General features: G+C 40.8%; 1 protein-coding gene across 3 annotated transcripts in view; it reads left to right on the top strand.

Moving 5' to 3' along the window:
- The window catches only part of RAF1 (Raf-1 proto-oncogene, serine/threonine kinase), a 168,963-nt gene extending 151,274 nt beyond the window's left edge, over positions 1–17,689 (top strand). For all 3 annotated transcript variants that reach the window (XM_077452141.1, XM_077452139.1, XM_077452140.1), the window contains 6 exons: positions 2,333–2,509; positions 3,477–3,523; positions 7,897–8,015; positions 9,536–9,667; positions 13,033–13,167; positions 16,729–17,689. In XM_077452141.1, coding sequence (XP_077308267.1) covers positions 2,333–2,509; positions 3,477–3,523; positions 7,897–8,015; positions 9,536–9,667; positions 13,033–13,167; positions 16,729–16,869 — 751 coding nt within the window. In that variant the 3' untranslated portion in view covers positions 16,870–17,689. The remainder of the gene's footprint in view (positions 1–2,332; positions 2,510–3,476; positions 3,524–7,896; positions 8,016–9,535; positions 9,668–13,032; positions 13,168–16,728) is intronic.
- Positions 17,690–18,229: the final 540 nt, after the last annotated feature.

Raw genomic sequence — 18,229 nt, 5'->3', positions numbered from 1 at the left:
TGACAGTGCCACAGCTTACATCACTCATGAAGGGGTCACAAGGAGCTGTGCCATCCAAAAGGAAGCAGATCTAGTCCTCTTGGGCAGAACCTAACCTACTAGCCTTGTCCACTATCCACATCTCAGGCATGGAAAATTGGCAGGTGGATTTCTGGGGAATGGGTCTTCTCTCAGGGAGTTTTCCATACCTTTGCCACAGGTAGCAGATGTGGATCTCCTGACATCCAAGTTCAACAACAGCAACCAGGTTCAAACAGAATTGTCACTGGGTCCAGATGCCTTCTGGCATTCGCAGTAGATGCTCTGGTGACTCTATGGAATCAATTAAGTTTGATCTATGCCTGTCTGCCCTTTCAGATCCTTTCTAGTCTGCTTTGCAGAATCGAGGGTGGGGGGGGGGGGGGGGGGTGATGGTAATCCTCATTGCGCAGAAGTTTTCTGATGTTCTCAGACACTTTGTAGAAGCTCCATGGGAGCTTCCAGACCCCACAGACCAGATATTCACCCTGCTTCTTGGCCGCTGGCTTTGACAGCATAGCTGTTGAAGCCACCGTTTGGAGGGATAGTGGGCTTTCAAAATCTCTTCCCTACCCTTCTGAAGGCTAGGAAGTCCACCAATCAGAAGGTTTACCAATGCACATAAAGTTCTGTTTTATTTGGTGGGGTAAAGCCAGAGTTTCATTCCAGGAAATACCTGGTGAGCCATATTCAGTCCTTCCTCCAGTTGAGTCGGAACCAACAACTGGCCTTGAGTGCTATCAAGGGACACATTTCAGCCTTAGCCATTCTGTTCCAGAAACCTTTTTGGTTCTGACTTTCTCATGAAGGCTTTTATTCAGAGTGTAGCTATTATCTCTTATCTCCAGTCCCTTGTGTACCCTTGGGAACTCAACCTGTTTCTCTTGGCTCTGCAGAAACCGCCTTTTGAACCTATGTGGGACTTTCCGTTGTCGGAGAGTTCATGTAAGGTGACCATTCTCGTTACTTTTATGTCTGCAAGAAAATGATCTGATTTGGTGGCCTTATCTTGTAAGGATCATTTTTTTTGTATTGCGTAGAGACAATGTGAGCTGAAGGCCTCCGTTCTCCCAAAGATGGTTTCTGCCTTTCACCTTAACCAGCACTTTGTCGTTCCTACTTATGTCCTGTTCCAAGGCATCTTAAGGAGAATGCCCTACAATGCCAGGATGTGGTGTGGGTTTAAAATTTTGGAAATCGGAATCCTTTTTTGTACTGCCTGGGGTGTCGAACAAGAGTTCCTGCTTCTTGTTCCAGTAGCACAAGTTGGATTCGATGGGTTACATTCAAGGCATATGGTATGAAGGATAGGGTGCATCTCTTCCCTGTCGGTGCACATCACATCAGATCATGGACCTTCCAGCACCAGGCATCTGTTTTGCAGATTTGCAAGGCTGCCACCTGCGCCTTTGTCCTCACATATGTTAAGTTTTACCAGATGGTTTTTTGTGCATTTTTATAATGCCAGCTTTGGGCATAAGGTGCCACAGGCTACTTTGAGCTTTTGAGTCTTTTTTCACCATTGGGTTATATGGACCTTTAGGCGTTGTTGCTAACCCCTCTATTAGCCTGTATTTGAATGCCCCAGAAGCCTGCGTCCCACCAAATGCATTTTGTCATACATAATGGGACACGAGACGTTCTCCCTATTGCTTGCTACAAAAATGTATCTAGCTGGGAGTGGAGGGAAATTTGTGTCCCATGCTGTACTCCAGGAAATAGATTTTACTGGTAAATCAAAAATCGTATTTTATTTATTATCCACTGGGAACTTTGAAGGATCTGCGATTCACTGTGCACAAGGAAACTTACATCTTCTGTTGCAACATGGAATGTACACAGGGTTGTCTTGTCCTCCCTCTTCCCCTTTTTAGGACTTGACATATTTGGCATCTGTTTACTCCAAACAAATGTATTTTGTATATTTAAAAAAATGGAGATTGTTATCAGAACAAATTGGGAAGCCACACTTTCATCATGACCCCTTTTAGAATGATGAGATGCAGATGAATTTAGCTATTAGTATCATAGATCAGGAAGGAAGGTTTCAATCAACAAAAACTTTCCCAAAAATGAAATTTTTAGAATAAAACTTGAGTGTATGGCATTTATGGGAAAAAAGGTATATCTAAACAAGAACAAAAATGTAACACATTGCATCTTATCAGTGCTTTTGGTGGCTTCGTTCGTTTCAGTTTTGGCTAAGATCATTTTCAGGAAGTACAGAAAATACATGTTCTTGCCATAAATAGTGTCTGTCACTTCCAGTGAGATCCACTTAGTCAATGCCTATCTATTTCGTTTCCATTGACAGAAAGACACGGCACGTCAACATTCTGCTTTTCATGGGCTACATGACAAAAGACAACCTGGCCATCGTTACCCAGTGGTGTGAGGGAAGCAGCCTCTACAAACATCTGCATGTACAGGAGACCAAATTCCAGATGTTCCAGCTGATCGATATTGCCAGGCAAACGGCACAGGGAATGGAGTGAGTCCTTTTTTTATTTATTTTTTCTTGGGGGGGGGGGGGGGGCGGGGGGGTGCCTCTTTCTTGAAACTGTTTAAAGTGTGAGTGTGATGATTTGGTTTCCATGCAACACAGACAGTTTTTCTTGTAAATACTTTGTCACTGGGCCTTGTTTTTTAATATTCAAAACATTCAAAACTGTGATCCAAGCACAAAGAACCTGCCTACAACTGTTCCAACGTTTTAGGTTACAAACAAAAGATTTTTTGCATACATTTGGGAATACATGTAAAACCTCACTGCCATATCAAGACAGAGATCAAGTATGGACCCTAACTCAAAACTATCTGTGTGCTCGGAGAGGTTGCCCCCTTAGTTCCTGTCCTGATGACCACCTACCACCAGGACAGACATGAGGGAATCCTAATTGGGGCTGAGACCAAGGAGAATGTATACTTGGCCTTCCTCCATACTTTCCAGAGAAGCTTTGGGGTTGAGCTGATTTTTTAGTTTTTTTTTATATACATTACATTACTCCTATGTAACATAACCTAAACTGTTAGTGCATGTGTGGATATCCTTTTACATATACTGTGATAAACCATGAGTGTGACTCGTATGCCTCTTATTTCTATTGGTCCATGTTCTCCTTGTTAGACCATGATTAAGGTCCCAGGATCTCCGACTTCTGTGTAAATACAATTCTCGATATTCTTGCTTGACAACTTGTGATGTATTCTGCCAAGCAGGATATTTACCGATTACTAGCTAAATGTCAGCTTTGCTATGTGTGTGCCAGCAGGCAGGGGACTTGTTGCAACTTGTGTCCTTGTAGAACAATGATCCAGAGCAAGAGATAAAAAAAAAAAAACACACAATTCAGTCTATGCATTGGCTTGAACACACTTTAACCAGTTTTTGGAGGACCAGCCAAGTTATTCCTTTGTTTTCTTTCTTTGATGTTTAACATCTTTGTTCTTTCTTGCAGCTATTTACATGCAAAGAATATCATCCACAGAGACATGAAGTCAAACAGTATCTTTTTCTGGGTCACAAGAAAGCAAGTGTCAGTTAAAATGGGTGCAGGGCTCCTTTATGCACAATTATAGGTGTAGAATTAATGCAATGCATCCATCAGATGTGCCAGGCTATAACTAGTAGGTGGCTTTAGGCTGATTCAGGCTTCTTCATTAAAATAGTGCAAAGAACAAGGACATTGAAAGTTAATAGTACTAATAGTACATAGCAGCCAATCAGATCAGACTGCTACATGTTTATTTTTAACTTGCCACTCCTAAAGGTTAAATTTACCTTTTGGAATACATTACATGTTACACCTGTAATTGGAGTGTAACATGTTCCAGCTCACCCCTGAGCCCCCTATTCCCCTTTGACGGTGGGCAGGGGTTCTTTACCCCCTGCAGCTGTTGTCACATTTAAATTTGGTGAAGCTGTGCAGGGCTCCACAGTGATCATAATTCAAGATCCCCTTTAACACCATTTAAGTACCTTTTTTAGTGTCTCCTTTTTCTTACTTTCCACCCTTGACTTCTCTTCTGGGTAGTCAGGATCTGTTAAATTTTAATAGAGCACTTTTTTCACCCTCTTTCCAGGATATTTTCAGGCCCTGCTCAAATTCTATTGGTTACCATGTCCAGTTTATACACTAAAAACTTTTGTGTACAGTAAAGGACTTCTAATATTGCTCTAATTTGTGCCTACTAGTCAGGAAAATATCTGGTGTTCATTAAAGTACAACTAAAGGCAAACCTTTTCTCTTCATCGCACAGTACAGGACACAAGCAGAATATTCATACACCATGGGTTATAGTTGTGTACCTTCAGGTGACTGGATACTGTTAAAGCTTTAGAGGACACGTTTCCCCTACAACCCAACCCCAGTCTGGGAGTCCTCCGTTTTGTGGTAGTCTCTGAAGATGAACCTTTTCTCCTTCATGACAAAAATACCACTAGTTTTAACTTGTTTTTGATTTTTCTTTCTTAGTTTATCTTCCAGTTCTTCCATTAAACCTTCACTGTCCTCTAAGCCAGCATAGAAGCAGGACATATGGACCGGTGCAAGCTTGGTAAAACCTTTGGAGCCATACTCTGACCCCACTCTTCGGGGACAGGATCCTGCATGGGAGCTTCCCTAACACTGGAAAGTTATGACAACAGACTAAAGTCTCCCAGGCTGGGGAGGATTGTTTCAATCTTTAACAGTCCAAGGAACATGATCATTGAGGAAGCCAAGCTTCTCAGCAACATCTTGGAGCTTAGAGCAGTCAGGTCTGCCCTGAAGCACTGGACCCCCCCTTATGAAGGGGCACCCAATTAGGGCGCAGTCAGGCAATGCCACAGCGATCGCTTATATCTACAATACTATCAAAACGGCACAAGGCACCTGGCTGTCTTGAACAACAAGATAATCTCTTGGGCAGAAATGCACTGTTCAGCAATCTTTGCGATCCACATCCTGGGAGTGGACAACTTGAAAGTGGATTATCTCAACCACCTGAACCAAGAGGAATGCACCCTTCATCCAGATATCTTCAGTTAAATATGCCAAAAATAGGGGATTCCAGATGTGGCTGTCCTGGCCTCATGATTCAAAAACTTCTGTTGCTAGAACCAGGGATCCTCTATCTCTAGCCTCAGATGCCCTTATAATCTCCCGTTTCTCAGTTCAGGTTAATTCAGTTGCGAATACTACATCATCTGCTCAAAATGGAACAATAGAAGAAAACTGATTCTAATTGTACCAAACTGGCTCAGAACAGCAGGTACACAGACATATTCAATACTTTCAGCAGGTGATCCCTGGCCTTTTCCCAACAGGCCAGATCTGCTATCTCAAGGCCCATACTGCTTTTCCATCTACGGCTTAACAGCATGGCTTTTGAAACCCAGATTTTAAAGGACAGAGGGGTTTCTGAGACTGTGATTCCTACCTTTCTAAAAGCAATAAAAGCCCCTTCCAGGAAGATATATTATTGCAACTGGAAAATCTTATTTTCCTGGTGTGAACAAAGGCACTTCATTCTCAGAGATTACTCTGTACCTCACATTCTGGTCTTCCTACAATCTGGCCTTGAATAAGCACTCCTAAAGGTCAGGCCTCTGGATTCATTCTCCTTCCTGGGGGGAGGGGAGGGAACATTCTTCAAATTATATCTTGTATTAAACTCCCTTTCAGCATCCTGTACTTCCTTGGGAGCTCAAATTGGTTCTCTCTGCCCTGCATAATTTATCCCTTAAACCTATCAGGGATGTCCCCCTAAAGCATCTGCCATGCAGAGTAGTCTTTTTGGTCACTATCACGTCTGCCTGTGTGGAAGACTTTTTTCTGAACTGCCGGCCCTTCCCTCTAAGAAGTCTTTGCTTATACTTCACAATGACAAAGTTGTCTTATGTCCAAGGCCATCCTTTCTTCTGAAAGTGGTGTCAGGAGTTCACTTCAGTGAGGATATTGTCCTTCCATCCATGTTCCCTGCTCCTAAGTATCCAAAGGGAATTTCTCTACACTGCCAGAATGTAGTCTGAGCCATGCAGGGGTCTCCAAACGATGGCGCTCCAGTTGTTCAGGAACCACAATTTCCATCATGCCTAGTTATGTATGTGAATGTCAGAGTTTTACAATATCTCATGGGACGTGTAGTTCCGCAAACAGCTGGAGGGCGGTAGTTTGGAGCTCCCTGCATTAGAGTATACTTTAAAGTTACTGCTTTTAATTAGATGTTCTCTGGACTTTGCAAGGGACACCCTACTTCAAAGTCCACCATTGCACAATAGATATGAAATCTGCAAGAGCTTACAAAGACAAATCTCCTGCCCTTTTACACGCCCTTTTCAGAAGATTGGTGGGAGTTTCATAAGTAATTTATCACCAAGCCTTTGTAGACCAGTTAAGTAAGGCCGCCGCCTGGTCTTCTGTTCATACTTTCAAAGTTTTACCAGGTGGATGTCCAATATTTTGCTGTTTCAGCTTTTGGCTGTAAGATTCTTGCAGCAGCTCTGAGGTTGGGTCTTCTGGCACTTGTTGGGGCTATTGTCACAGTACAGTTTGCCTCATTGCCTACCCAATTATTTGCTTGTTGACTTCCCATGGTGTTAGAATATTCTGCCTGTGTCCTGTACTGTACGATTAAGATAAGGAGTTGCAACTTGCCTGTAAATTCCATATCTTGAAATACACTACAAGACACAGGCAATTTTCCTTTCCAATCCTTGGTTTACTCTCAATTGCTTTTTACAAAATTGAGGACTTCGGAGTAGGTTGAGGTTATAGGGAGGTGCCCAGCGACTGTGTCATCAAAAGTTTTGTCATTGTCCAATCGCCTAAAGATACACGACTATAACCCATGGTGTATAAATATTCAGCCTGTTTCCTGTACTGAAATTTACAGGCTAGTCAAAATTCCTCTTGTTCCCATTTTGGGTAGCATAAGGGAGAGCAATGACTCTTTGTGAGGTATTTTTTTTGCCATCTGTGTCCCAATGGAGAGATTTCACCAGGGTCACCAGAACTAGTATCCCCATGGAACGATTTCTACTCTATTCCTATTCTGGTGACTACCCAAAATGTGGCATTTTCTTTCAGTGATAGTGGTTGGTATACATTATAATATAAATAAAGAGGTTAGCTCTTCTTGGCAAAGGCACAGATAGCATTACGAATCTGACATTTGTTCTAATCATCCTTATCCAAAACAAAAAGTTTTAGTATAGTTATACTTTAACAGAGATTTTATATCATTGGATTTGGAAACAATCCCCTTTCAAAAATGAGGAAGTACAACTGGAAAAAGTACTACTTACCAGCTCTAGGAGTTTAGAAGCATCTAAGTACTTGTAGATGGGGCTTGAAAGGGGAGTATTGTTTGTAATGCAGACCATACACAAAGCAAATTTCTTTCCTGGAACCATGGTGACAGTGTTGACAGGGAAGTCCCTCCTGCTGAGCCATTGTAGACAGTGATTATTGCTAGTGGCTATACCAGCTGCTAGCGATAATGGCATGAAAAATTCGGCAGGCTAGATGTACATTCAGCCTGCCCATACATGGTTCAAGGGTTTCATTTGAACTGTACATAGCCAGCCTTAGTTGGACTGTCTGTGGTTACCTTGAAGGATGACTCTTCAAAAAAAAAAAAAATAGTTTTTGTCTGAGAGATAACTATGCTTATCAGGCGGTGTTAGCTATAAAGCTCTGAGGATAAAAGCAGCACAAAGGCTACTATGGGCTGGTGCACACCATTTGTCTTCACGTTGGCTTATGATTAGGAATGCTGAAGGAGAAAATGAACCACGGTGAGCAAGCAATGCAGGAATCCAAAAGCTTTAAGAATAGTTTTTTAAGGTGTCATGCATTTGATGATCTGGCTTTATTTTCCTAAACCATGGTATAGATATATTTTTGCATGAAGGACTAACGGTGAAAATTGGTGATTTTGGCTTAGCCACAGTCAAGTCCCGGTGGAGCGGTTCTCAGCAAGTAGAGCAACCAACTGGATCAATCCTGTGGATGGTAAGAAACTGAGACCAGAGACTCTAATGCATATCTTTCTATTGTTTGTGCACTTTAGACCTGAGCTGACCCAATCTGACTGTTGGCAATCACCTCAGCCATGTCATCTGGCTTGTGACCTGTCCGTGAACAAAAATAACTCCTAATCTCTGGCCAAAAGTGCAATTCATACACGGGTTAATATTTACATCTGCTTGTTGTTCTGGAACATGCAAAAGGCTTTTGTTTCAGTGTTAGGGACGGCCTGTACGGGTAGGTTCAGTGGGCACTACACCGTGTAATGGTATGAATTAGGCAAACTCTGGGAGTGCTGCACTTTTTGCAGGATACATCTAATATCTACAGAGTTTTCCATAACTTATTATATATGGGTAGTAGCCTACAATATGAAGCATTACTGCCGCAATATTTTCAGCGTGATTTAAAAACACGTTTGAAGTTTAATCTTTCAGAAAAGTATCATTTTCTCTAACGTGGTTCACAATGATTATTTTTAAAGTAGGACTCCTAGACACAATTTTATTTTATTTATTTTTTTCATTTTGGATGCAGTAAGGGAGGGTTATAATCACTGTTTTTTTTGTTTTGTTTTTTGTTTGTTTTTTCGCTATCTGTGTCCCATTAGGGAGATTTTCCTTCACTTCCTGTCCCATAGCCAAACAAGAAGTAAGAGGAAATCCCTTGGGGACCCCCAGGTCACTAGAACTAGTGTCCCCATGGTAAGATTTACCCTTTTACTTTTCTGGGGACAACCAAAAATGTGTGATTTTCTTTTACGTTCAATGATGGTAAACAGTACAAATAGGGTGAATCTTCCTAACTGGGCACAGACAGCAATAAAAACTGTCAGGGGTTCTGATCCATCTCCACTGTATCCAAAATTTAAAAAAGTTTTGACTTTTAGTTATACTTTAAGCTAGTTAAACACAGCTTTAATTTTGGCAAATTCCTACCATATCAGGCGGAATTTAAGGCATGGGTGGCCCTGTTGATACCACTCAGCTCGACAAAATTCCATTTAAAAATCAAAGGAGCCAGGTGGAAAATGATCAGCTGAACAGTTACTACATCTGTTGAATACAGTGCAGATTCCTCCATTCACACTGTTTGCATAGGTGGAGGAGTCTGTGTATTTTCTCCCATTCAGCCCCCAGACTGAATGAGAAACATCTAACAGTGTATGGCTAGTAAGTGTTAGGACTAAGGTAAGTGTTCATTGATCACAGATCTGGCTGAGATAATATCCTGGTTACTGTAGGTCTCCATTTATTCACAGTTCATGTACTCACATCTTTATCACAAGCTCCAGATTCATCTTCCATACAGTTCAGTGGTAGTTATGTACTTATAGCTGTACATGCTACCTCAAGCAGCATATTCTGTGTTTAACTTTAAAGGTAATGCTCAAATAACATACCTGGATACAAGAGACCTCCTTTGTTAACTGTAACAGCAACATATAATAGCCTAATAGCTTGCATTTATCTCAGGTAATAATTCCTGTATTTATTTCTCCACAGGCTCCAGAGGTCATCCGAATGCAAGACAATAACCCATTTAGTTTCCAGTCAGATGTGTATTCATATGGAATTGTCCTGTATGAGTTAATGACAGGAGAGCTACCCTACTCTCATATAAGAGACAGAGATCAGGTACTTCCACAAACTGAATCTTTTATGTTTTTAGTGGTTGTAAGGGCTGACTGCATTAAGGTAAAAAAAATGCCTGCATAACTAAGTTTACGGACCCAGGCAGAATTTATGATTTCTTGGCCATTTTTCAGAGAATATGAATGATAACACAAACTTTTCTTTCACTCGTGGTTAGTGTTTGGCTGAAGCAATTTATTATCAATTATCAATCAACTGTGTTTACTCTTTTTAAATCATAATGGCAACAGAAACTACCCAAATGACCCTGATCTAAAGTTTTCATACCCTGGGGACTTTTCCCTGATAACATGCACACAAGTTGACACAAGGGTTTGAATGGCTATTGACGGTAACCATCCTCACCTGTGATCTGTTTGCTTCTAATTAGTGTGTGTATGTATGTATAAAAGGTCAGTGATTTTCTGGACTCCTGACAGACCCTTGCATCTTTTATCTGGTGCTGCACTGACAATTCTGGATTCTGAGTCATGGGGAAAGCGAAAGAATTGTCAAAGGATCTGTGGGAAAAGGCAGTTGAACTGTATAAAACAGGAAAGGGATATAAAAAGATATCCAAGGAATTGAGAATGCCAATCCGCAGTGTTCAAACTCTAATGAAGAAGTGGAAAATGAGGGGTTCTGTTGAAACCAAACCACGGTCAGGTAGACCAACCAAAATTTCAGCCACAACTGCCAGAATTGTTTGGGATGCAAAGAAAAACCCACAAATAACTTCAGGGGAAATACAGGACTCTCTGAAAACATTTTGAGTGGCTGTTTTTAAGATGCACAATAAGGAGGAACTTGCAGAAAGATGGGCTGCATGGTCCACTAGCCAGAAGAAAGCAATTACTACGCAAATGCCACAAGGTATCCCGTTTACAATACACCAATTAGCAGAGACGAGCCTCTAACCTTCTGCCACAGTCATTTGGCGTGATGAGACCAAAATTTAGATTTTTGATCACAAGCATAAACGCTACATTTGGAGAGGAGTCAACAATGCCTATGATGAAAGGTACACCATTCCTACTGTGATGCACAGAGGTAGATTTCTGATGTATTGAAGATGTGTGAGCTACAAAGGCACAGGAAATTTGGTAAAAAAATGATGGCAAGATGAATGCAGTATGTTATCCAAAAAATCCAAAAATACTGGAGGAACATTTGCATTCATCAGCTAGGAAGCTCCGCATGGGACCTATTTGGACATTCCAACATGATGATGATCCAAAACACAAGGCCAAGTCAATCTGTCACTGGCTACAGCAGAATAAAGTAAAGGTTCTGGAGTGGCCATCTCAGTCTCCTGACCTCAATATCATTGAGCCACTCTGGGGAGATCTCAAACGTGCAGTTCATGCAAGACATCCCAAGAATTTACAGGAACTGGAGGCTTTTTGCCAAGAGGAATCTGCAGCTTTACCATCTAGGAAGATAAAGAGCCTCATCCACAAATGCCACAATAGACTTCAATCTGTCATTGATGTTAAAGGGGGCAATACACGATATTAAGAACTGGGGTATGTAAATTTTGATCAGGGTCATTTGGATAGTTTATGTTGCCATTATGATTTTAAAAAAAGTAAACCCGGTTGATTGAAAATAAATGGCTTCTGCCAAACACTAACCATGAGTGAAAGAAATGTTTATCATTCATATTCTCTGAAAAATGGCCAGGAAATCATAAATTCGGCCATAGTATGTAAATTACGAGCACATCTCTACCTATACCTGATCTCAATCCATTGCTGTGCACGAGAGCAGAGGTGTGCTTGCTCTCTTCATTGGCTTAGAGGTAGCAGCAATAGCCATTGGCTCCCACTGCTGTCAATCACAGCCAGTGACAAGGGAGTGGGGCGAGCTGCACCGCGCGCGTGCGTGTGTGTGTGCGTGTGTGTGTGTGCGTGTGTGTGTGCGCGTGTGTGTGTGTGTGTGTGTGTGTGTGTATATATATATATATATATATATATATATATATATATATATATATATATATATATATATATATGGACACACACAGCTGGCTTGGGAGTGAGCCTGAACAACTGTCCCCATAGCAAGCTATGGTGGACATTCAGCGGGGGAGGGGAGAGTCAGAAACCCCAGCGGGGGACCTAGGAAGAGTAGGATCTGGGCTGCTCTGTTCAAAACCATTGCAGAGCAGGTATGTATAAAATTTTTGATATTTTGGTATTTCCCCTGAAGTTATTTGTGGGTTTTTCTTTGCATCCCAAACAATTCTGGCAGTTGTGGCTGAAATTTTGGTTGGTCTACCTGACCGTGGTTTGGTTTCAACAGAACCCCTCATTTTCCACTTCTTCATTAGAGTTTGAACACTGCGGATTGGCATTCTCAATTCCTTGGATATTTTTGATATTTAAAAAAATATTTGAGCATTTAAATTATCCCCAAAAAAGTGACTGGGGTAGATTTTGACTGGAATGATTTGTTCAGAAAGGGAAAGGTCACTTTAACGGAACACTGAAGGCATTCCTTTGACCAGCTGTGATCCAGTATCTAATGACACTGAGGCTGGCCATACGCTATACAATTTGATTGTACAAGCTCCTTTAGATCCACCATCAACTATGTAGTGCAAGTGCCTGCCTGATTTGAAACCAATTTGAATAGATTGCTTAAGTTTGTTCACATACTATAGTGTTTTGATAACTCTAAAGAAAATTGTACAGTCCTACTGTATGGTGTATGGCCAGCATTAAACATGGCACAATGTGATCAGCAGATCAGTGTGAACCATGATAGGACACTGTCAGCACAAGCATCTCTATGACCCATTGTATGTTTTTTGTTTTTAAGTTTGTGCCTACTATCGTCCATTGGGAATGATGAGAGGTGTGAGGTTTATTATACATAAACGCTATGATTCTTGAATCGATGCACAATAAATGGCATTATGGCTAAAAGATCTCTTTATAAAAAGTTCTTGTGATGTCCAAAATGCTCAATATCTGCCTATATCCAATTTTCTTGATACTTCAACACGGTGTTGATGGGGGGGAATCCCTTTCACATCGCTTTTGTGTTCTGTCAGGCTTTCCCCACCAGCAGAACACAATAATCACTGCTGGCAGTTATAGCAATCGTCTCGATCTCAGGCAAAAAAAAAACAACTGACAGGCTGGTTGTACTGAAGTTAATCAATGGATCGACTTCAAGTACAACCAGCCTGCCCATAGACGGATGGAGACTTGATCCGTGCTGAACTGACTGGATTTCGATCAGTCTTTAGCCAGCTTTAGTAAGGCTCTATTACAATGGCTTGTCTGGTGATAAGCCTCACCAGTTTTATTCTCACTTGTCTATATCAATTTATTGAACCATTTTGTTTGTCTTTTGTTTAGATCATATTTTTGGTTGGCCGAGGATGTTTGATGCCTGATCTAAGTAAGCTGTATAAGAACTGTCCTAAAGCAATGAAGAGGCTTGTTGCAGACTCCATACACAAAGCAAAGGATGATAGGCCGCTGTTTCCACAAGTAAGACAGTTTTTTCACATTATATTTGGACAAGGGGCTCATTAATTCTGAGTGAAAATTATACTTTTAAGATTTGTGTTCTTGTAAGTTCTGTACTTTGGTGTCTTGTGCAATAGGTAACCTCTCACTATGGAGAAATGATGTAATTATGGCATAATTGATTAGTATGCGTCTGCTGCCATCTACAGCACTACATGTAGTATAGCAGTTAAAACAGAAAATGTATAGTTAACAGCTCAGTTGGTCTGGATGGATATTGACAAAAAATATGGGGCAAAATATTAATCGGTTAATGACCTTTAAAAAAAAAGTGTGGAGTATAATTTAGTTAAATATGCAAAGTTAAAAAAAAGGCAATTTATTCTTAAATATCTCTATGTAGTGGTAAATATAAATAACCAACTGTATGGTTAGGGAGCAAAATCTCTAATCCACAGAATAACAGACAGAAGTGATATACTGTATATACTATTAGAGGGGATATACTGTTTGTTTTTTAAACAATAGCATATTAGTAAACTAACAATTTCTTCCTTCAAAAAAAATGTAATTTTAAGAACGTTTGTTAGATTTTCTAATCGTTAGTGGGGTCAAATCGATGTTCATTTTCAACCAAAGTGACAGGAAAATTTGGAAATGGAAAAGTTCTTGGTCAAAGGAATTTTAAGACAGTGTATGTGGTTTTCGTTCAGAAATTACATTCATTTTAAAAACAAAATCTTAAAAACAAGTGAAAATTTCAAACATTCTTTCAGTGAATGTACAAAGATTTTTTTTTTGTCTGAATATTCTTGTCTGAAAATTGATATGTGTGGCCAGCATAGGGCTCGGTACACACACAGTGCTTTTTGCTGTGCGTTTTGATTTTTGCGCACATGATTTTGCTGCGATTTGGATTTGCTGCAAAAAAGCATTACATGCTTTTCTGCAGCTTCTACATTGAAGTATATTGAACCAAAAAAGCACTGTTTTGTATCCCTGACCATTTCCAAATACACAGTGGCTGAAAAAAAAGCATAGATGTGAACGTGTCCCATAAGAAACCATGTAAATTAACTGTAGTGCGTTTCTGCAAAAAAGCACCAAAAAACACATTAGGTGTGAACCAGGTCTATGATGTTTAGTAACATAATGGGGGTTAAAAAAAATATATAAAATAGTCCTTTATAGTACAAGAAAGCAGATAATCCCTACAGTAAGGGGTTCATCTTTGTTTTTACTGTAGAACTGTGTAAGTAATATTTAAAGTAGCAGCTATTTGATTTTTTTGTACTATAAAGGGCTCATTTTAGTTTTTTAACCTCATTATGTTACTGGCCGATCAATTATGAAAATAGTAATCAGATTCATAATAGATTTGTCGATTAATCGATTAGTTGTTTCAGCCCTACTTACAGCGGACCTTCAGTAATTTTTTCATCTATCTTCCCTTGTTTTAACTTTGGCTAGTAAAACATTTTTTTTTTTCTGCCAGTATATACCTTATACAGCCTACTTTCTGTTTCTTGTCTGATCATTAGCCTAGGCTTATGACCTCATGCACAGCTCTCTCTCTCACTCTCATGAGAGTTTGTCAGGAAGGGAGGGGGGATGAGTCATAAGAGGGCCAATGAAGAGCTGCAGAGCTGGAGGTGTGCCACAGTGTATGTGTAAATTCAGGAAGGGAACAGGCAGCAGCTTGGGCTGCCCACAGTTAAAATGGCTGCAGCCAGACTTGAAGGGAGATTTCTGCAGCATATTTGGCAAGTCCAGAATTTTTATTTATTTTTTTGCTTGGAGTTCTGCTTTAAATTATTTTTTGTGTGTGAATATCTATATTTTAATAACTTCCAGACCATTTTCACACCTCAGAGCTCCAAAAGGCTCAACATCCAAAGTCAGTTGTACCTGAGAGTAGTGTCAATTGAGGCTTGTAGCTGGAACAAGTACATAAGCTTCTTTTGAGCTACATGCGTCAAGCACCTCCTGGACATGCTGGTCGGGCAATGTCTGAGTAGAGGTGAAGGGGTCCCTCGCTACCAGGATGCAACTTTTGCCCCTGCCTCTGGAGTGCCCACCCACACTGGGGAATACTAATAATCCCTAATACCTAGCTTCCCATTTGATAATAAGCGCAAAAGCCCTGCGAAAAAACATGTTCAAGCGCTAAAAACGCTAAATGACCAAGGACACTCAGCACTAGTGTGAATGCAGCCTCGGGAATCTTTTCTTTGTTTTGGATTATAACTATGCTTTTATGAATTTGCTAGCTTTTCTGCTTAAGGCTACATGCACACTGGACTTGAAAAAAAACATTGATTGCACAGGCGTTTGACTTTTTTTTTTTTTTCTTATGCCTCTGGAAGCACTTCTATTGTGTTCTGTGTGTCTTTGCACATTACTACTGTATCGCATTTTCTGGAGAAGTTTAGGAGCTATAAAAACATCAGTCTCTTCTAAACTCCTCTTATCTCTTCTGAACATCAAGTTTCAACATTTTTTTTAGTTAAAAGTGTTGCCACTGTACATCATTTCCTGGCTTTTGCGGAGGGGCGTATAGTGCAGAAAAAGCCTGTAAACGAAATGCTCTTAAAATCTCATAGACTCGCCTAAACTTTGTACAATATGCTTTCAATTTGCGTCTTTTATGCCACGTTTTTAAGCTTAAAACGTTGATTTTTTTTTCTGCTTCTAGTGTGCATGGAGCCTTGCAAATAAGAAAACATTCAGCATTTGTGGTTGAACTGGATGGACTTGTGTCTTTTTTTTCAACCTGACTAACTATGTAGCATTATACTTGAATAGAAACAAATGCGTTGTTTTTCATATTATACAGCCTTTGGCGTTTTTGGTTCTTGTTGAGTTTTACTGACGTTTTGAGAACAGTTAGGCCCCTTTCACACATGCTTTCCGATCGGGTTCGCTTGTACGTTTTTTAGGAGGACCTGATCGGACCCTCCATTCAGCCCTATGGAGCGGCGGATGTCAGTGGTGACATGTCTGCTGACATCCGATCCTGTCCGTGAAATCCAGACGTATGGAGACGCTATTTTCCATCCGTCTGATTTTGGATGGAAACAAGTGTTCCGTTTTCATGTGATCTCCTATAGGGAAGAGCAGGGCTCTGACAGGTCCGTCTCTGCACAGTGAGCGGAGACAGACCTGTCGATCTGCCTGCACAGCGGGGATCAGCGGATTGTTCCCCCGATGAGCAAAACAGAGTCTGCTGGGTGGATCCGTGCATAAAACGTGCTTTAGTATTACAAAGGCAGGAGACTAGATTTATTGCATTGCATGTCCCCTTTTAAACCACAAGACCAACAAAAGCTGATATTTAGGTGTTTGGATAACTGGAGAGCTCTACTGCCTAATAGACTCCGATGAGGGAAGGAAACATTTTATATTAAAAAGGATGTAGCGGAAGGGGTGGGAAAAGTCATAACTCCAAGGTGAGAACTGAGACAAAATAAATAGAGGAAAATCATTGGGTTCCACTTTTCGATGATTTAATATCTTTTAAAGCTCTACTTTTTTTCTTCTACCTTTTTCATAAAGCTGACTGCATTTACATGCTCTTTTCAGATCCTCTCCTCCATAGAGCTGTTACAACACTCACTTCCCAAAATCAACCGAAGTGCTTCCGAGCCCTCCCTTCACCGCGCCGCCCACACAGAAGACATCAATTCGTGCACGTTGACGTCCACAAGATTGCCAGTTTTTTGAAGAGACTGTCACCCGCCAAGCTTCCTTGCTCATGAGTCTTCTGAAGAGGATAAGACTTCTGAAAAAAGCTGAAAGTGCTTTGTCTCCATGTAGAACGAGTCCTGTTCACTTTGTTATAATTCGTAAGAAAAATGCTGCTACCATTGCATTTCCGAAGCCACCAACACAAATGAAATGGAGACGAGTGAATTGTTCCGCCTTTCATAAACTGCACCTCTTGAGCCACAAGCTTAAATGTGTCCGGCCTCTTTACTGAAATGTTACAGTGCGTTGTGACGTGTTACATTGGTGCCAACGGGTTGTTAATGAGCCTGAAAACGGTTAAGTGGAAAGACTTATATCAATCCTAGTAAGATGAACAAAGAAGTAGAATCATCATGCTGTTGAATAGAAGATACCTTAAAGGACTATTTTGCACAATTACGGACATAGGAGAGTGAATAGTTTGAACTTTCCTGAGTGGACTGTTTATACCCTGACACAGCACAACCTGCTTCTCTCTGGTACTCTGGTAATGTAGTGATTGCCCTGCACTAGGACAGCTTTATCAGATGAGGGTGTGCCTGCAGCGCACCCCCTGTCTATATATATATATATATATATATATATATATATATATATATATACACACACACACACACACACATGGCCTGTGTGCGCTTTTCTGCACACACTGATACATGCACTAGAAGGGGGATCGGTGTGTATACAGTCTATTTTTTTGATTTGGGTTTTAATTTGTTTATGTCCTTCTGTTGCATTTATTGTAAACTACAGCTGTCCTGATTACCCGGTTTTAATAAATTAAATGTGTTTCACATTTTATTGTGGCTTCTTTTGCAAGTTTCCATGTATAGGATTCTTGTCCATTTCCCACACAGAAATAGACAGTGTTTTTATTGAGCTACAAAATAAATGGTCACTTTCTCTGAAACCGTAGATCATGGGTGCTCAACCTGTGGCCCTCCAGCTGTTGCAGAACTACAAGTCCCATGAGGTGTTGCGTGGCTGACCGTTACAAGCATGACTCCCACAGGCAGAGGCATGATGGGAATTATAGTTCAACAGCTGGAGAGCCACAGGTTGAGCACCCATGCCGTAGATCCTAGTGTCAAAACACAATAAATGAAGGCTTACTTAACTGGTTCCCACCCAGCCTATTAGGTAATGACGCCGGTTGGGAATGGCGCCGGCTGCGTGATCGATCACTGGCTGTGTCCACCAGACAGTCTGACTGTAACCAATCACAGCAGGTCACATGTCAGTTGTATACAATGGATGGCTTCCTTTCAAGCCATCCATTGTATACAATTGTGTTGTTAGCTGTGATTGGTTAGTATGATCACATGGTACAGAGTGG

The sequence above is a fragment of the Lithobates pipiens genome, unplaced genomic scaffold (genome assembly GCF_037356315.1).
Source record: "Lithobates pipiens isolate NorthernLeopardFrog02 unplaced genomic scaffold, aLitPip1_a1.2 Scaffold_23, whole genome shotgun sequence".
In the NCBI taxonomy this organism is placed as follows: domain Eukaryota; kingdom Metazoa; phylum Chordata; class Amphibia; order Anura; family Ranidae; genus Lithobates; species Lithobates pipiens.
The sequence above is the reverse complement of the archived record's forward strand: the minus strand, read 5'-3'. Positions and strand labels throughout refer to the sequence as shown.